The 19,782-nt window shown below is 55.1% G+C and overlaps 1 protein-coding gene across 11 annotated transcripts in view; it reads left to right on the top strand.

Annotated features, from left to right (window-relative positions):
• ERBB2 (erb-b2 receptor tyrosine kinase 2) overlaps positions 1–19,121 on the top strand; it is a 29,736-nt gene extending 10,615 nt beyond the window's left edge. For 7 of the 11 annotated variants that reach the window (XM_084982724.1, XM_084982723.1, XM_084982718.1 and 4 more), the window contains 24 exons: positions 1,673–1,807; positions 2,051–2,119; positions 2,311–2,426; positions 2,566–2,707; positions 3,352–3,471; positions 3,789–3,915; positions 7,437–7,510; positions 7,597–7,687; positions 7,957–8,156; positions 8,510–8,642; positions 8,730–8,820; positions 9,711–9,871; positions 12,981–13,028; positions 14,379–14,517; positions 14,601–14,723; positions 15,018–15,116; positions 15,397–15,582; positions 15,729–15,884; positions 15,998–16,073; positions 16,400–16,546; positions 16,925–17,022; positions 17,231–17,419; positions 17,733–17,985; positions 18,121–19,121. In XM_084982724.1, the coding sequence (XP_084838850.1) occupies positions 2,650–2,707; positions 3,352–3,471; positions 3,789–3,915; positions 7,437–7,510; positions 7,597–7,687; positions 7,957–8,156; positions 8,510–8,642; positions 8,730–8,820; positions 9,711–9,871; positions 12,981–13,028; positions 14,379–14,517; positions 14,601–14,723; positions 15,018–15,116; positions 15,397–15,582; positions 15,729–15,884; positions 15,998–16,073; positions 16,400–16,546; positions 16,925–17,022; positions 17,231–17,419; positions 17,733–17,985; positions 18,121–18,476 (2,925 nt within the window). In that variant the 5' untranslated portion in view covers positions 1,673–1,807; positions 2,051–2,119; positions 2,311–2,426; positions 2,566–2,649 and the 3' untranslated portion in view covers positions 18,477–19,121. 11 annotated transcript variants of the gene reach the window in all.
• Positions 19,122–19,782: the final 661 nt, after the last annotated feature.

Genomic DNA, 19,782 nt, shown 5'->3' with positions numbered 1-19,782 from the left:
TTTGACACTTTTGGCTGGTTCTTGAGAGTGGACCAGGACCAGGGCTAAGCCATGGGGGAGCTTTATGTGAAACAGAACTGAGGTCCTGGAGTTCCCGTTGTGGCTTAGCAGGTTAAGAACCTGACATAGTGTCCATGAGGATGCAGGTTTGATCCCTGGCCTCGCTCACTGGATTAAGGGTTCAGTACTGCTGTGATTGTGGCATAGGCCAGCAGCTGTAGCTCCAACTTGACACCTAGCCGGATGCCACAGGTGGGCCATAAAAAGGGGGGAAAACCCCCAAAACAACAAAAAAAGAACCGAAGTCCCTTTTGGATGGAGGCTGCTGGAGCTAGAGAAGTTGCCCTAGTAAAGATTTGCAAAAATTTCCCTTCTTCTCACGAAGCCATGGCTTCTGCCAGCCCATGTAGCTTGCTAATTAGGATGCAGGCTAGGGTTGTGCTCACTTTTTTTTTTTTTTTTTTTTGTCCTTTGTCTTTTTAGGGCTGCACCCTTGGCATATGGAGGTTCCCAGGCTAGGGGTCGAATCGGAGCTCTAGCCCCAGGGCTACACCACAGCCACAGCCACTTGGGATCCAATCCGGAGTCTGCAACCTCCACCACAGCTCACGGCAACACCAGATCCTTAACCACTGAGCTAGGCCAGGGATCGAACCTGCATCTTCATGGATGCTAGTCGGGTTTGTTAACCACTGAGCCACGATGGGAACTCTGGGTTTTGCCCACCTCTTAGCTCAGTACATAGGTACAGTGAACACTCTGTGTATGTGGCAGCTCTGGAGTTGACAGTGTCACAAACAAACCACGTGCCAGGTCCTTGGCATGCATGACCCCATTTCAGTCATGCTATAATCTTGCAAAGGAGGCATCAATGTTATTCTCTTTTTACAGATGTGAAAACTGAGGTTTAGAGGGGATAAGTGATTTACATGGTGTAAGTGGTGGGTTTCACAATTTTTTTTTTTTTAATAGCTGTACCCATAGCATATGGAAGTTCCTGGGCCAGGGATTGAATCCAATCTACAGCACAGCTGCAGCAACGCTGGATCCTTTCCTTTAATCCACTGTGCCTGGCTGGGGATAGAACCCGCATCTCCACAGTGACCAGAGCGCCGTAATCGGATTCTTTTTTTTTTTTTTTTTTTTTTTTGCCTTTTCTAGGGCCACTCCCAAGGCATATGGAGGTTCCCAGGCTAGGGGTCCAATCAGAGCTATAGCTGCCGGCCTGCACCACAGCCATAACAATGCAGGATCCGAGCCTCGTCTGTGACCTACACCACAGCTCAAGGCAACGCCAGATCCTTAACCCACTGAATGAAGCCAAGAATCGAACCCGCAACCTCATGGTTCCTAGTAGGATTCATTGGTTTCTGCTGCGCCATGACGGGAACTCCCACACTCTCTTGTAATGGCTAAGCCATGTGCACAGAGTGGAGGTGGCAGGCGAGAGTGACATGGATAACTCACTCCTCCCTGCATCTCCTTTTGTTCACGTGTGGGGATCTGGCCTTGGTGGGTCGAAAAGATGCCGAAGGACCCTTCCCTGCTTCCGGAAGGAGCTGGGGTGTGTTTAAGAGACACCCGCTTCCTCTTGAGAAGGCAGGCAGGCCCCACGGGAGGGCAGAAGATGAGAGATGGGGAAAGAGGCCCCTGATTATTGCCTGCCCCACAGAGATCCTGAAGGGAGGAGTCTTGATCCAGCGGAACCCCCAGCTCTGCCACCAGGACACGATTCTGTGGAAGGACATCTTCCACAAGAACAACCCCCTGACCACAGTGGCGGTAGAAGCCAACCGCTCCCGGGCCTGTAAGCCACGCCCCTCCCCACCTGCACCTGCCTCTTCTGCAGCCCACCGCCCCCACGCTTGCTCCCGCCCCGGCACTAACACCGCCATTCCCTCTTTCTCTGTGTCTCTTCATCTCTGCGGTTCTCTGTCCTGTCTCCCTCTGCTTCTAGATGTTGCCTCGGTTTGGGCCGGGGTCTCCCCCTGGCGTTGCATCCTGCCACCCAATCTCTGTCTCTTACTGCCTTTCTGTTTCTCTCTCCCAGGCCCACCCTGTTCTCCAGCTTGTAAAGCTTCCCACTGCTGGGGAGAAAGTTCCAAGGACTGTCAGAGCTGTGAGTCAATGGGAGGCTAGAATCTGGAGGATGGGGGCACTGGGGGGGATAAAGGGGACAGGGGAGACTCGGGGTGCTGCCAGGCCTGGGCACACCGTCCCTGGGGCAGGAAGTCTCCCCAGAAGGTGGTGCTGGCGAGGGGCTGCTGCCGAGGCTGCCACCCTGCTCTCATCCTGCCCTTTGCCTGACAGTGACGCGAACCATCTGTGCCGGTGGCTGTGCCCGCTGTAAGGGCCCGCTGCCCACCGACTGCTGCCATGAGCAGTGTGCTGCCGGCTGCACGGGCCCCAAGCACTCTGACTGCCTGGTACGAACTGCACCCCCCCCCCCCAACCCGGCCTGCCCCCTGGGGACGCAAGGGGAGGGGCATCCTACCCAGTGCTGCCCTGTGGCCCCTGCGCACCAGGGTGAAACCGCCCAGTGCCCACCAGCTGCCTGTCCCCCAGGCCTGCTTCCACTTCAACCACAGCGGCATCTGTGAGCTGCATTGCCCGGCCCTGGTCACCTACAACACAGACACCTTCGAGTCCATGCCCAACCCCGAGGGCCGTTACACCTTTGGCGCCAGCTGCGTGACCGCCTGTCCTTGTGAGTGCTGGGGAGAAGCACAGTTTTAGTAATTTTGCTGGGGTGTTGGGTTTATGTAAATGGGAGCATATTGTGAGTACTATCTGTTTATCTGCCCCTGACTTTTTTTTTTAAATATGGCCACACCTACGGCATGTGGAAATTTCCAGGCCAGGAATTGAATCTGAGCCATAGCTGTGACCTACACTGGATCCTTTAACCCACTGCACTGGCCCAAGAATTGAACCCTTGCCTCCTCAGTGACCCAAGCTACTGCTGTTGGATTCATTTTTTTTTTTTTTTTTTTTTAGGGTGCACCTGCAGCATATGGAAGTTCCCAGGCTAGGGGTTGAATGGGAGCTGCAGCTGCTGGCCTACACCCTAGCCACAGCAATGCCGGATCCTTAACCCACTGATCGAGGCCAGGGTTCGAACTCAAATTCTCATGGATACTAGTCGGATTCGTTCACCCTGAACCACGACAGGAATTCCACACAGGGTTGTTATGAGGAGTGGATGAGAGTCCAGGGCTCACGTATGTTCAAAGGGCATTTCAGTAGTGGTTGATATCATTCTTATCATACTACCTGGGCAAGGTGACCCAGGGCTCAAGGTGGGGCTGTGAGAGGCCAGGGCACCTGGACACATGATCCTGATCTCTTCAGACAACTACCTGTCTACGGACGTGGGATCCTGCACCCTGGTTTGTCCCCCGAACAACCAAGAGGTGACAGCTGAGGACGGAACGCAGCGGTGTGAGAAATGCAGCAAGCCCTGTGCCCAAGGTACCCAGTGCCCTTCCCCCCGCCCCGGCCGTCCCGAGCCAGGCTGCAGTGCCTGTCCCCCTGCACACCCAGCCTGGCCTAGGCCACTCTCTGTCCCCCGCCACCCTACCCCACTCCTGGCTCTGTCAGACCCTCCAGGGACCCAGTCCTTTTCTCCCAGTGACCCAGCCCCTGGCCCTCTCCAGAGCAGCCTCATGGCTTCCCCTGTGTCTCCTGCCCATGTGGGGAGGGGGCATGTGGCCCCAGGAGGGGCCTGTGGACAGGACCCAGGAGCTATGTGGTGGCTCAGAGGGCCCCACCTGCCCCCCTCCCCACAGTGTGCTACGGTCTGGGCATAGAACACCTGCGGGAGGTGAGGGCGGTCACCAGCGCCAATATCCAGGAGTTTGCTGGCTGCAGGAAGATCTTTGGGAGCCTGGCATTTCTGCCAGAGAGCTTTGAGGGGTAAGGATACTCGGAATTAAGGGTGGGCACATGGCCTGAGGCCGCACCAGGGCCTGTCTCTGAATCCTGACGACCCAGAAGTGGCAGCGTGTGTAGGGGATGGCGGGAGTTGGAGGTGGGAGGCTGAGAATGCAAAGGAAGCAGGCGGAAGACCGGCAGTGACTTTGGGTGGCCTCTTCTCATACATGACATAGTATCCATGAGCGTGCATTTGTATGGAGGTCAAGCCATCCAGAGACAGTAATCTTCTCTTGGAGTTCATGGTAGCTTTATTCATAAGCCCCCACCGGAAATAATGCACATGTCTATCAATAGCTGAATGAGTAAATACAGTTGATACTTGCACATCACAAGTGTGAATGGCACGGGTCTGCTTAAAGGCAAATGTTAAAAACTATATCCAGGGAGTTCCTGTCCTGAGTCAGTGGAAATGAATCTGACTAGGATCCATGAGGAAGCAGGTTCGATCCCTGGGCTTGCTCAGTGGGTTAAGGATGCAGGGTTGCCGTGAGCTGCGGTGTAGGTCGCAGGTGCGGCTCGGATCTGACGTGGCTATGGCTGTGGTGTAGGCCAGTGGCTATAGCTCCGATTCGACCCGTAGCCTGGGAACCTCCATATGCCTTGGGTGCAGCCCTAGAAAGACAAATATATATGTGTATCTCCATACTGCAGTGCAGCGCAGTCTGGGGTTGCTTAAATCTGGGGCCGTGGATACAGAGGGCTCACTATAACGTTATACTGGAATTTTCAACTGCATGGGGAGGGGGAGGTTGGCGCCCTAACCCAGGCATTGTTCAAAGGTCACCTGTAAAAGGTGATGTCCCAATACAGTGAAATTCGCAGTAATAAAAGAAAAGGACGACTGTTACACAGAACAACATGCATGTGTCTCAGAAACATCGTGTTACGTGAAACCAGCCAAACAAGGGAGAGCCGTACTCTAGGGTTCCCTTTGCTCTGGAATAGGCAAAACCACTCTGAAGTCAGAACAGCGGTTGCACCATGGTACGGGCCTAGAAAGGGCCACAAAGGAAATTTCTGGGGTGATGGAAATGTTCTGTGTCTCAGTGGGGGCGGTGGGTGTGTGAGTGGATGCATTTGGCAAAACTCAGCAAACTGTACACTAAAAATGTGTGCAATTTATTGTATGTGAATTATACTTCAGTCAAAACATGTATTAAACAAGAAGAAATCGGAGTTCCCGTCGTGGCTCAGCGGGTTAAAAATCCAACTCGTATCTGTGAGGATGCATTTTGACCCCCAGCTTTGTTCACTGGGTTAAGGACGGGTTAAGGCATAGGTCACAGATGTGGCTCGGATCCCGCGTTGCTGCGGCTGCAGCTCAGATTCAGCCCCTAGCCTGGGAACCTCCATATGCTGTAGGTGTGGCCCTGAAAAGAAAAAGAGACAGAGAAAGAAAATTCCCTTCAATACTTCCTCCACCTCTGCTCCCCTTTGCAGAGGAGACCACTGTTGTTAAGGGTTTGCGTGTGTTCTTCTAGAGCATTCATACGTATGTAGACACACACAGAGAAATGCAGTGTTGGTAGTTTGGGAAGGGAGGTAGATTTGAATGGGAGCATGTTGTGAGCATTGTCTGCCTCTGGCTTTGGAGAGCAGGTCGTGACAGTTCCTTCGTGTCCAGCTGCCTTGTTCTTTCAACAGCGGTGGAACAGGCAGCAGCAAAGAGTAGCAGCTAAGAGCCCAGGCTGCCTGGGTTTGAGACCAGGCCCTACCACTTACTAGTCATGTGATCTTCTTGCTGTGTCTCAGTTTCCTCATCTGTTAAAAGGGGGCAAAAATAGTCCTACCCTCATCAGGTGGTTATAAAGTTTGAATGAAGTTTGAATGAGTTCATATTTGTAAAGCAACATAGAGCTGTGCCCAGCAGATACTATGTTAGTTTTTCCTATTTTATCGTAAATGTTTAGGGTTTTTTGTCTATAATGTGGATAGATCAGGATTATATTTTAACAGCTCCCCATTTAATGATGGGTATTTAGGTCTTTTTTTTTTTTTTTTTTGTCTTTTTGCCATTTCTTGGGCTGCTCCCACAGCATATGGAGGTTCCCAGGCTAGGGGTCAAATCGGAGCTGTAGCCACCAGCCTACGCCAGAGCCACAGCAACTCGGGATCCGAGCCCCGTCTGTGACCTACACCATAGCTCAGGCAACGCCGGATCCTTAACCCACTGAGCAAGGCCAGGGCTTGAACCCGCAACCTCATGGTTCCTAGTCAGATTCGTTAACCACTGAGCCATGACGGGAACTCCGGGTATTTAGGTCTTTAAATTTTTTTTTCTTTTTAGGGCCGCACCCACGGAATATGGAGGTTTCCAGGCTAGGGGTCTAATGGGAGCTGCAGCTGCTGGCCTACATCACAACCACAGCAACACGGGATCTGAGCCACATCTGTGATCCATACAGCAGCTTATGGCAATGCCGGATCCTTAACCTGCTGAGCGAGGGCAAGGATCAAACTCACATCCTCATGGATACTGGTCGGTTGGTTAACCACTGAGCCACGACGGGAACTCCTAGGTCTTTAAATTTTTAAAATTTTTGTTTATCTTTTGGCCTCGTCCACGGCATGTGGAAGGAAGTTCTCAGGCCAGGGATCAAAGCCGCACCCTAGGAGCCTCTGCCGTGACAACACCTGATCCTTAATCCACTATGCCACAAGAGAACTCCTAAATGTTTAGATTTTTAAGTTAAAATTTTAAATTAAAAAAACATTATTTTTTATTTTTAGGCCTGCAGGTGTGGCATATGGACGTTTCCTGGCTAGGGGTCGAATCAGCTACAGCCAGAGCAACACCAGTCTGAGCCACATCTGCAGCAATGCCACATCCTTAACCAGGGAGTGGGGCCAGGGATCAAACCTGCATCTTCATGGGTACTAGTCAGGCTCGTTTCTGAGCTACAATGGGAACTCCTAAAAACATTTTTCATTTTTTACTTTTTTTTTTTTTTTTAGGTCTTTTTGCTGTTTCTTGGGCCGCTCCCGCGGCATATGGAGGTTCCCAGGCTAGGGGTCAAATCGGAGCTATAGCCTCCGGCCTATGCCAGAGCCACAGCAACGTGGGATCCGAGCCGTGTCTGCAACCTACACCACAGCTCACGGCAACGCCGGATCCTTAACCCACTGAGCAAGGGCAGGGACCGAACCCTCAACCTCATGGTTCCTAGTCGGATTTGTTAACCACTGCGCCACGATGGGAACTCCATTTTTGACTTTTTTAGGTTTTTAATTTTCGCTCTAACAAACAGTTCTGCCTTGTACATGCCTCTGAGATTAGGGGCCAGAGTCTCTCTAGGCCACATTCCTGGAAGTCGGATTTCTAGATCAAAGAATGTAAATACCGTGTTGATCCTGCCAAACTAGGGCCTGGGCTTTGAAGCTCAGGATGGGACCAGCTGGGCTTTGATGGGCAAAGGGTTTAGGTGGAGGCACTCAGGCAGTCCCAGCCACCCAGTCCCAGTCCTTGACCATGCTGACTCCCCTCCTAATCCTCCTTCTAGGGACCCAGCCTCCAGCACTGCCCCCCTACAGCCTGAGCAGCTCAGAGTGTTTGAGACTCTGGAGGAGATCACAGGTGGGCGGTCTCTCTGAATCCTGCTCTGACGCTGCTGGGGATCCGCAGCCTGTCCCCACACCCCTAGCCTCTCCCTGTGCCTCCAGGTTACCTGTACATCTCCGCTTGGCCAGATAGCCTGCCTGACCTCAGTGTTTTCCAGAACCTGCGAGTAATCCGGGGACGAGTTCTGCATGAGTGAGCACCAGGGGAGCGAGCCCTGACGGGGGAGGAGCTTCTGGGGGGGTGGGGCCGGGAGAAGCTTTGGGTCTGGGGGGAGGGGAAGGGGGGCGGGGAGGGCGGCTGAGGGGGGCTTCCGATTCCCCTGGGACTCCAGCAGCACCCTTTCCATGAGAGTTTGCAGCGTGTGCTGGAGGAACAGGAGGAAGGCGAAGGGCAGCCCTTGCTGACAGGGGAGGGTCGGCGGTGCGGTGCCGCCCTGCATTGGAGCACTCCTCCTCCCGCAGTGGTGCCTACTCGCTGACCCTGCAAGGGCTGGGCATCAGCTCGCTGGGGCTGCGCTCGCTGCGGGAGCTGGGCAGCGGGCTGGCCCTCATCCACCGCAACGCCCGCCTCTGCTTCGTGCATACGGTGCCCTGGGACCAGCTCTTCCGGAACCCTCACCAGGCCCTGCTCCACAGTGCCAACCGGCCAGAGGAGGAGTGCGGTAAGACCGGGAGCCCAGCGCTGCCTGCTGCCCATCTGCCAGCGCACGGGAGTGCCCACGGGCCGCTGGCGGCAGGAGTCTGGGACTCACTCATGCACGCGGACAGCCCGCCCCTGGTGCCCCGTCCTTGACACAGCTCTGGCTGGCCTGACTTCTTGGCATGGCTTCTGGCTGGGTCCTGCCACATGGCTTTTCCTCTCCACTCAGCTCCTGGAACCTCAGAGCCCTTTCTCTCCTGCTCTGCTCAGCCCCCACCCCCACCTCTCCAGCCCACAGGCTCCCCCCACAACCCCGGCTCCCTTGGACCCGGAGCCTCCTTTGAGTCCCCTCTGCCTCCTTCTTCCTCACCGCAGTGGGCGAGGGCCTGACCTGCTACCAGCTGTGCGCACACGGGCACTGCTGGGGTCCAGGGCCCACCCAGTGCGTAAACTGCAGCCAGTTCCTTCGGGGCCAAGAGTGCGTGAAGGAGTGCCGAGTACAGCAGGGGTACGCGGGGCAGAAGAGGGGGCGGCGGGGAGGAAGGGGTGCACAGGGACTCCTTCCAGACCCCTTCACCGGCTGTCCTCCCTTCAGGCACCCCCGGGAGTACGTGAAGGACAGGTACTGTCTGCCGTGCCACCCCGAGTGTCAGCCCCAGAATGGCTCCGACACCTGCTTTGGCTCGGTGAGGTGCTGGTGGGCTCAGAGTTGGGCGGAGGGAAGCAGGGCCACGTTGGCAGCGGGTCAGGGAGGGGATGCTGTGGGGGACCTGGCCGTCTCCCAAGAGGGTTCCAAGCTCAGACCTGAATGGTAGGAAGGTGGAAGGAGGCTGGGACGCTGGGGGCTGCGAGAGTTGTGGACCCTTCAGACCTGGCTAAGGGCCCAGGGAAGCCTGTGTTAGTGGCTGTGGCTGTGCCAAGGTGGTTGGACCTGGGGGCTCAGGCATCGGGCTACCTGGATTCAACTCCAGGCCCCACTTTTGACCTTGGTTTGCTCATTTGTAAAACGAAGAGTTTACTAGTACCTACCATATTGGAATGCAGTAAGAATGAACTTAAAATTGGGTTTGGCACAGGGCCTGAGCACAGGAAAAACTTTTTTGGCTTTTTAGGGCCGCACCTGAAGCATATGGAGGTTCCCAGGCTAGGGGTCTAATTGGAGCTGTGGCTGCTGGCCTACACCAGAGCCACAGCAACACAGGATCCAAGCCACGTCTGCGACCTACACCATGGCTCACGGCAATGCCGGATCCTTAACCCACTGAACAAGGCCAGGGATAGAACCTGCCTCCTCGTGGATGCTAGTCAGATTCGTTTCTGCTGAGCCATGATGGGAACTCCAGACTTGCTCTTATACTTTGAGTAATATACTCCCTCCCCCCGACCCCCAGCCTGGGGATCAAGCTTTGAAGGTGGGGACCTGGGTGCAGAACAGGGAGAGCAGACACAGCAGGTCTGGGGCTGTCTCAGGAGCGAGGGTTAAGTGCTGCAGAGTGGCTGTGGGGAGACCACTGCACCCCCTGCTGCCTTGGGGGTGTTGGTGCCAGCCCCTCACAAACCCTTCTTCCCCTCGCAGGAGGCTGACCAGTGTGTGGCTTGCGCCCACTACAAGGATCCCCCCTTCTGCGTGGCTCGTTGCCCCAGTGGTGTGAAGCCTGACCTCTCCTTCATGCCCATCTGGAAGTTCCCGGATGAGGATGGCATGTGCCAGCCGTGCCCCATCAACTGCACCCACTCGTGAGTCTGAGGGCCTTTTCGGCAGAAAGAAGGGCTTTATTGCAGGAGCTTCCCCGAGGCTCTTAGTGTAAACGTAGGATAACTCTGCCTTTGCTTACCCTCAGACCCTCGATTGTTTATCTCTCTCTCTTTTTTTTTCTGATCACAAAAGTAACATATTGTTAAAAAAATTTTTAAAGTGCAAAAGATAAATGAATAGCGTTAGCAGTTCATCCCAGTGTTAATAACTTGCAGTACTTTTCCTCCAGTCTTCCTTCCTCCTTCCTTTCTTTCTTTTTTTTGTTTTTGTCTTTTTAGGGCTGCACTGGCAACATATGGAGGTTCCCAGGCTAGGGGTCAGATCAGAGCTATAGCTGCCGGCCTACACCATAGCCACAGTGACACTGGATCCCTAACCCACTGAGCAAAGCCAGGGATCGAACCAGAGTCCTCATGGATACTAGTCGGGTTTGTTAACAGCTGAGCCATGATAGGAACTCCTTTTTTTTCTTTTTTGATCACCCCGTGGCATATGGAAGCTCCTGGACCATGGATCAGATCTGAGCCACAGTTCTGACCTCTGTTGCAGCTGTGGCAACACTAGATCCTTTAACCCAGTGTGCTGGGCCAGGGATCAAACCTGCAGGGATGCAGCCGATCCCGTGCACCACAGTGGGAACTCCTCCTCTTTTTTTTTTTTTCTATCCGTGCACGTGCTAACGTATTATTAGTATAACATAAAATATATGCTTATATATTATTTATCATTCTCAAGTTTTTAACTGCACATTCTAGTATATATATTTTTTAGCAAAATGGGGTCATAGACCATATATATCATTTGCAATTTGCTTTTTCTCACTCAACATTGCAATTTTTCTTGCAGTGTTTTGCTGTGTCCTAACATGGTAATCTACCCTGTTCTTTTTATTTTTTTTTTTCATTTAGTTGTCTTTAATTACACATGGAGTACATGCATACGTTCTTGGGATGCACATTTTCAGCAATGTCATAGTATAAGCCCTGTAGAGAAGAGGCACCCTTTTGTCTACTCCCCCCACCCTGCCAGCCCCTCCCCTGCCTGAGGAGCACCACCAGATCACTCTGGTGTGTGTGTCCTTCCAGGCTTTTCTCTACACATTTATATAAGTGTATTTTAGGGTGTTCCCATCGTGGCGCAGTGGTTAACGAATCTGACTAGGAACCATGAGGTTGCGGGTTCGATCCCTGGCCTTGCTCAGTGGATTAAGGATCCGGTGTTGCTGTGAACTGTGGTGTAGGTTGCAGATGTGCCTCGGATCCTGTGTTGCTGTGGCCCTGGCGTAGGCTGGCAGCTTCAGCTCTGATTCAACCCCTAGCCTAGGAGCCTCCATATGCCACGAGAGCGGCCCAAGAAATGGCAAAAAGACACACACAAAAAAAAGTGTATTTTACATTTATGTTAGGTTGAGTCATAAAAGATTGCTGTTTTTGTAAGCCACCAATGACCAAGGGGAGTTCCCTGTTGACCTGGAGGTTAAGGATCTGGTGTCAAAGCTGTGGCTCTGGTTTGGGAACTTCGTATTGCTATCGGCATGACCAAAAAAAAAAAAGATCTGGAAATAGCAATCTCATCTAATTCATATATAATCTGTTTAGGTGTTTTTGTGTGTGCATTTTTTTCTTTCTTTTTCCTTTCTTTTTTTTACAGCTGCATCTGCAGCATATAGAAGTTTGGAAGTTCCTAGGCTAGGGGCTGAATCAGAGCTACAGTTGCCGACCTGCACCACTGCCACAGCAGCGCCAGATCCGAGCCCCAGTTGTAGCCTGTACTGCAGCTTGCGGCAAGGCTGGATCCTTAACCCACTGAGCGAGACCAAGGATCTAACCCAAATCTTCACGGACATTCTGTCTAGTTCTTGAGCCACAACAGTAACTCAGTGTGTGCATGTGCTTTTTTTTTTTTTTTTTTGTCTTTTTAGGGCTGCACCCTCTGCATATGAAGGCTCCCAGGCTAGGGGTTGAACTGGAGCTACAGCCACCGGCCTACACCACAGCCACAGCAACATGGGATCCGAGCCACGTCTTCAACCTACACTACAGCTCATGGCAGCTCTGGATCCTTAACCCACTGAGTGAGGCCAGAGATTGAACCTGCATCTTCATGGATGCTAATCAGGTTCATTAACTGCTGAGCCACATCAGGAACACCTGCATGTGCATTTCTTAATGTAAATGGGCTCACACTCTATATATTGTTTTGTTTGCTCCTCTGCCCCTTTATGTGTCTTGGAGTTTCTTTTCTTGTGAGTGGACATGGATCTGCCTCCTTTTTTTTTTTTAAACTACTCAATCTGCAGTATGGATGTAGTATTTTTTTAACCGTGTCCCTGTTTGAGGGATATTAATTGAGCTTGTTTCTTTTTTTTTTTTATAGTTTATTGAACTTGAGCTCCATCTATAAGTGAGCATCTTATACCTGCTCCCTAGTGTACAAGGGTTGGCTTTTTTTTTTTTTTTTTTTTTTTTCCTGCTATTTCTTGGGCCGCTCCTGTGGCATATGGAGGTTCCCAGGCTAGGGGTTGAATCGGAGCCGTAGCCACCAGCCTACGCCAGAGCCACAGCAATGCGGGATCCGAGCCGCGTCTGTAACCTACACCACAGCTCACAGCAACGCCGGATCTTTAACCCACTGAGCAAGGGCAGGGATCGAACCCGCAACCTCATGGTTCCTAGTCGGATTCGTTAACCACTGCGCCACAACAGGAACTCCAGGGATTGGCATTTTTAAGGGCTATCCTGGCAACCGGAACTGCTGGGGCTCCATATGGCCAAACTGTCTTCTGCAGACATTGTGCCCGATTACAACCCTGGCATCTTTAGGGAGGGACTGGCTGAGCTGTTGGACTTGTTGCTCCTTTGGGTGCCCCCCCCTTCCTCCCCACCACTGGGAGGTGCAGGGGCTGGGGGTTTGCAGACTTGAGAAGGACTCCCCTGTGGGGTGGCAGGAAGAGCACTGGCGACCTTGAGTTTCTGGCGTTGTCAAATCGGGATAATGACCCAGCCATACACACCTCCTGGGATATGGTGAGGCTTGAGTGAGTGCAGGAGGCGGTTCCCAGCCTTGTTAACTGGACTCTCTCTTCTGCAGCTGTGTGGACCTGGACGACAAGGGCTGCCCTGCAGAGCAGAGAGCCAGGTCAGCCTGGTCCCCGGGGTGCATCCCACATAGCCCCTTTGTTCTCCACCTGCCTCTGGGTGGTCACTGCTGCAGGGAGGGGGTCCCCCAACAGGACACGTGTCTCTCCCCAGCCCACTCTTCCACTGCTGATCCTTCTCTCACTTAGCTTCAACCAGTGGATGGAGGACCTGGTTGGGATGCTTGGGGGCGGGGGGCGGGTAGCGAGGAATAGGGGAAGATGGCAAAGACACCGGGCACCTCCCCACCTCAAGTAGCCAGATGTCGTAAGGGACACAGGCAGCGTCCAACCCCCTAGGACCCAAGGCACATTGAGAAGAGAGCGCAGCTGCAGCACTGAGGACAGGATGATGAATTCTTACCTGGGGGCGGTTGGGAGGCTTCAAGGAGGAGCTGGCATATGAGCCAGGTCTTGAAAGGGGGCAGGTATGTCACTTGGAGTAGGAGGAAAGCGACCAGGCCAGAGAGGGGTCAGGAAAATCCGGCACATGTTTGCTGGAGGTTCTGCTGTGATGGTCCCCTGAGCAAGGGATGAAGTCTGAGTCAGGTTAGGGTCAGATCTGGGGGCGTAGGCTCTCTCTCACCATTAGACTGGCACCATTAGGACGTGACATCCGTCATTGCCACCACTGGCCTTGATTCGGGGGCAGCAGGGTATTCAGGGCAGGGCTTTCGGAGAAAAACCAATTGGAATATGCCCTAGGTAAGCGTTTGTCCATGAAATGGCATTCATTAGAGGTCCGTGATGTGCCAGCCCTTGGCGAAGCAAGGGAGGGGGCCAAGGATGACGGTGACATAGTGTCAGCACCCAGGAGCTCCATCTGTCCCAGGATGAGCTGAGTCTTGCAAGATGACCCCATGCAAAAATGGTGGTCCATGCAGAAGTAACACAGGCCGAGGAAATCATGGCCTATGGCCTATAGCCTATGACCTATGGCTAAAGATTTTGGCCAGCGTATCAGAATCGCTGGGGGCACATTCCTGGCCCCACCCCATATCACGCTCAGAATCCCTGCAAGTGGGGCTCCAGAGCATATTAACAAGCTCCCTGGTGGTTTCTGTCAGGAAGTTTTGCGAATCCTGGGCTGGGGCCATAGGCAAGAGCATAGACAATTTGGAGATGTGGGTGGAGAGGGTTTTGAGTGCCCATCGAGGAGTGTGGACTTCATTCTGGAGGCGGGAAGGTGCCCAGGAAGGTTTTAGAGTAGGTTCAACAGGATGGGAGCCGGTGGGTCATCCTTGCAACTTCCCTTTCCAAACGCCAGTGACCTTCATGCCCCTCCATGGGACCCCTTCAAACGTCCTGCCCCAGACTGGTTCCCAATTCCTCACCCTGGCTCCTGCCCCCAGCCCCGCGTCGTCCATCATTGCCGGCGTGGTGGGCGTTCTGCTGGCCGCCGTCATAGGGGTGGTCTTTGGCACCCTAATCAAACGAAGGCGACAGAAGATCCGCAAGTACACGATGCGGAGGCTGCTGCAGGAAACGGAGGTGAGCGGCTCTGAGGGCCCTTCTGTCAGCCTGGGGGTCTGCCGCCCAGCCCGTGGCGCTCACGCAGCACCCCTTCACCCCAGCTGGTGGAGCCCCTGACGCCCAGCGGGGCGATGCCTAATCAGGCTCAGATGCGCATCTTGAAAGAGACGGAGCTGAGGAAGGTGAAGGTGCTTGGATCTGGCGCTTTTGGCACAGTCTACAAGGTCAGGGGCGGGGCCAAAGTCCGGGGTGGGCGGTCCCAGAGGACGCGTGCGCAGTGTGGCCGAGGGTTCTGTTGGGAAAGCCAGCCAAGAGCTGGGGGCGGATGGGTGGTGAACAGAGGCCGGGATAAGCGGGAAGGGAGTGGCAAGTGGGCCTCCTTGGTGAGTCCTCTAAAGTAAGGGGGTTGGCCCAAGGGTGGGGAAGGGGATTGGGAGCACAAATAACGACCCCCTGGATGACTGCAGGTTGGATCTGGCCGGCCCTCTCTCTGCTCACGTCCTCTTCTCTCTGCCTAGGGCATCTGGATCCCCGATGGGGAAAATGTGAAAATTCCAGTGGCCATCAAGGTGTTGAGGGAAAACACGTCCCCCAAAGCCAACAAAGAAATCTTGGACGTAAGCCCTTCCACCCTCTCCGGCTGGGAGTTCGGGTAGGGGTGGGGGACCCCTGGCTGCAGCTCAGGGCTCTGGGCTCTCTCTCTCTTCACTGGGGCTTTGGGATTCTCCAAACCGCTCTTCTTAACCTCCCTAGTCTGTGGGCCATGCTTCTGGTTTGTGGTGAATGGGGTTGGATTGCGTGAGGGTCCCCAGTGGTGCCCCGGCCCTGGGGAGGGGTGTGTGAGGGTTTGGGGTTGGTGGTCTCTCGTACCCTCTCAGCGTGTACCGTTGCTCCCAGGAAGCATATGTGATGGCTGGTGTAGGCTCCCCGTATGTGTCCCGCCTCCTGGGCATCTGCCTGACATCCACGGTGCAGCTGGTGACACAGCTTATGCCCTATGGCTGCCTCCTAGACCACGTCCGAGAACACCGCGGGCGCCTGGGCTCCCAGGACCTGCTGAACTGGTGTGTGCAGATTGCCAAGGTATGCATGTCAGGGCCGGGGCTCTGCAGGTGCCCTTGGGAGCGAGCCTCTGTTCCCACTCAGGGCTCGGAAGCGGGGGACGGGGGGTGGGGCGCTTCCTGGGAGAGTTCTGGCAGAGCGAGGTCCACAGATGCCTCTGATCCCAGGGCATGAGCTACTTGGAGGACGTGCGGCTTGTGCACAGGGACCTGGCTGCCCGCAACGTGCTGGTCAAGAGTCCCAACCATGTCAAGATTACGGACTTCGGGCTGGCTCGGCTGCTGGACATTGACGAGACGGAGTACCATGCGGATGGGGGCAAGGTTAGAGGAGGGAGCAGAATGAAGCAAGGTGGAGAGGGGGCTGGCCCCTCGGAGACCTTGGAACAGCCCCCTCCCCACCACACTTGGTGCGAGGACTTCCTTTGCTCTCCCAGGTGCCCATCAAGTGGATGGCATTGGAGTCCATTCTCCGCCGGCGGTTCACCCACCAGAGTGATGTCTGGAGCTATGGTGTGTGTGTGACAGGGCGGCTTGGGAGGGTGGGCAAGGAGCCCTGGCTCGGGGGGGGGGGGAATGTGGGTGGGCAGATGAGAGCTGGGATGGGGCGAATTAACGGAGATGCCTTAGCATGAATGAGGGAGGGAAGGAAGGGGCCTCGGTCTGCCGGGGAACACGCACTTCCCAGGGACTAGGGAAGGACTGGCTGTCTCCTGCCCCTTGGCACCACATCCCTGCCCTGCTTCCCCCATGGTGCCAGGCTTGTGGGCAGAGCCTCTGAGGCTCTGTACACTATGTTCCCTCTTGTCTCCCACCTCTTAACCCCATCTCTGCCCTAGGTGTGACTGTGTGGGAGCTGATGACTTTTGGGGCCAAACCTTATGATGGGATCCCAGCCCGGGAGATTCCTGACCTGCTGGAGAAGGGGGAACGGCTGCCTCAGCCCCCCATCTGCACCATTGATGTCTACATGATCATGGTCAAATGTGGGTGGCTAAGCTGCTGGGAGGAGGGGCGGGAGGTCCGGGGGTGGTGGGGAGCTGAGAGCAGGGTGAACGTGGACCCAGAGGCTCTGATATGGTTAACAGAAGCTCAAAAGGGTCCCGCTTCCCCTTTCAGAGCGCCCATCCAGAGAAGCTCTCTAGGACCAGCTAGAAAGAGACTTACATGCAAAACAAAAAGGGGAAACTAGTAGCGATTCGCAAAGGTTCTGGCTCAGGACCCGAGCCTGGTACCTCTTCCCCACCACCTGAGGGCTTGGGACTCCAGTACCTGGGATTGTCTAGACCTGGGGGGGTGGCGGTGGGGTGCCACACGCGAGGCTGCGGCGAGGACTGAGACGCCGAGCCCCCTCCTGCCCCCAGGTTGGATGATTGACTCTGAATGTCGGCCGAGGTTCCGGGAGTTGGTGGCCGAATTCTCCCGGATGGCCAGGGACCCCCAGCGCTTTGTGGTCATCCAGGTACCTGGGCCTTTCCACGCCATCCTGGCCTAGGGCTAAGGCCACTCTCCTGTGGCAAGGGGGAGGAAGGGAGAGGATTCCCGGGCCCCAGGCCTCCAAGCCCAGCCCCTGCCTGCCTGTGACACCCCGGCCCTCCCTGCGCCTTCCTCTGGAGGCCGCGTGCTGGGCTGGGGAGAGGCGGCCACGTGCTCTGTCTCCCCCTCCCCAGAATGAGGACTTGGGCCCGGCCAGCCCCTTGGACAGCACCTTCTACCGCTCGCTGCTGGAGGATGACGACATGGGGGACCTGGTGGATGCTGAGGAGTACCTGGTACCCCAGCAGGGCTTCTTCTGCCCAGACCCTGCCCCGGGCGCTGGGGGCACAGCCCACCGCAGGCACCGCAGCACATCCACCAGGGTCAGTGCCCCCAGTCACACACTGTGGTTGGTGTTTGGTTACCTCGCTTGACCCCAGTGGACGAGGGTCGCTCTGTCCAGTGTCCCCCCCAACCATCGCCTCTCAATGGTTACTTCTCATGAGGTTATCGCCACCCCATTATCCCTAAGATGGATTCCTACCATTTTCCAACTGTGACCCCATTTCTCTCCACGGTAACTGTTAGACCCCAAAGGCGACTTCTGTTTCTCTCCTGTGACCCCGTCACATCCCATGGAGTGTCCATCCCAGATCCATGACTGACCCCCACGGTGACCTTCTGTCTCGTCCTCAGAGTGGCGGTGGTGAGCTGACGCTGGGGCTGGAGGCCTCTGAGGAGGAGCCCCCCAAGTCTCCACTGGCACCTTCCGAAGGGGCCGGCTCTGACGTGTTCGACGGCGACCTGGGCATGGGGGCAGCCAAGGGGCTGCAGAACCTCCCCCAACACGACTCTAGCCCTCTACAGCGGTACAGTGAGGACCCCACAGTACCCCTGCCTCCTGAAACTGATGGCTACGTTGCCCCCCTGACCTGCAGCCCCCAGCCCGGTATGGAGTCCAGGCCCAAGCTAGAGATAGTGGGAGTTGGGGGTGCTCGGCCCGGGGCTACTGTGGGGACAGTTGGTAGCAGCTGGGACACGTGAGTCCCTTCCCCTAACGAGCCTTGTTCCCTTGTCCTTCCAGAATACGTGAACCAGCCGGAGGTTCGGCCACAGCCCCCCTCGCCCCTAGAGGGTCCTCTGCCTCCTCCTCGACCTACTGGAGCCACCCTGGAAAGGCCCAAGACGCTCTCCCCTGGAAGGAACGGGGTTGTCAAGGACGTTTTTGCCTTTGGTGCTGCAGTGGAGAATCCAGAGTACTTGGCACCCCGGGGCAGGGCTCCCTCTCAGAACCACCCTTCTCCGGCCTTCAGCCCAGCCTTTGACAACCTCTATTACTGGGACCAGGACCCATCAGACCGGGGCGCTCTACCCAGCACCTTTGAAGGGACCCCGACTGCAGAGAACCCCGAATACCTGGGTCTGGATGTGCCAGTATGAGCCAAAAGGCCAGGTCCACTGAGGCCGTGCTGAACCCTCAGGGAGCGTAGAAGGCCTGATGTCTGGGCCACATCGGGACGACGCAGCGAGAAGGCCCTTGGACCACGTCCTGGGAAGCCTGCTGTGCCAGGCATGTCTCTTCCTACTCCGATTCCTAGCTGGCTGAGAGTGGCCTGGCCTGGCTGCCAAAGTGGGCAGCCCCGGGGAGTCTTGATCCTGGAGCCCTGCCCCAGCAAACTCTAGGGTCCACAGGATGCCACAGCCACAATCTCCTGACCTGCAGGAGCAGCCCAGCTGACTTTTCTTCTAGACCCTTGGCACGGACTTAGAGAAGCTGGGCCTCCAACTTAGAGAAGGGGCTCCAAGGGGATGTCTAGGAACCAGAGCAATCCAGAGACTGTCCCTGAAACCTAGCTTGGCCCCTAGGAAGAAGGGGGCAGCATCACCCAGATCCAGTCCTTGTACAGAGTGGGGATTTTTGGTTTCGTTTTTACGTATGTTTTGGGTTTTTGTTCTTTTTTTTTAAGATGAAATAACTACTTGAAATAGACAGTGGCTTCTAGAGAAGGCGGGATCTCGGGGGTTGGGGGAGGGATGTCCCTTCTCCACCCACTTTTTCCTTTTGCAAATATATTTTGGAAAACAGCTGGGCACCAGTCTCTGTCAGGGTGGCTCTGAGCCCTCCCTCTACCGCTCACCTCCCAGCTCACATTCAGTTCATCTTTCCCGGAGGGACTGGCTAGGAGTCTTCCAAAAGCTTGAATGAGGAGCCTACTTCCAGTTTCCTGGCGTTAGGGTTGGGGGGCAACTTGGAGCTGGGATTCTGATGAGAGGCCTCTGGTAACCAGAACATTCTTGCTTAGAAAAAACAAACTCAGGGAGTTCCCGTCGTGGCGCAGTGGTTAACAAATCCGACTAGGAACCATGAGGTTGCGGGTTCGGTCCCTGCCCTTGCTCAGTGGGTTAACGATCCGGCGTTGCCGTGAGCTGTGGTGTAGGTTGCAGACGTGGCTCGGATCCCGCGTTGCTGTGGCTCTGGCGTAGGCCGGTGGCTACAGCTCCGATTCGACCCCTAGCCTGGGAACCTCCATATGCCGCGGGAGCGGCCCAAGAAATAGCAACAACAACAACAACAACAAAAAGACAAAAGACAAAAAACAAAAACAAAAAAAAAAAAACTCATAAGGCCCCTCACCAGAATGGGGTGATTTCCTCCCTGTAGGTGAGGGAGTCATGGAGGAAAGAAGAGGCAGCACCTACTATGTGGCTCATCTTCCCTGCTTTGGCTCTGAGAGGAGGTCGCTGA

Source organism: Sus scrofa, chromosome 12 (assembly GCF_054392235.1).
Source record: "Sus scrofa isolate SSC_HxYL_T2T_F1_AM1 chromosome 12, Sscrofa_HxYL_maternal_Yorkshire_Landrace_v2.0, whole genome shotgun sequence".
In the NCBI taxonomy this organism is placed as follows: Eukaryota; Metazoa; Chordata; class Mammalia; order Artiodactyla; family Suidae; genus Sus; species Sus scrofa.
This window is presented reverse-complemented; position numbering and strand designations above follow the sequence as displayed.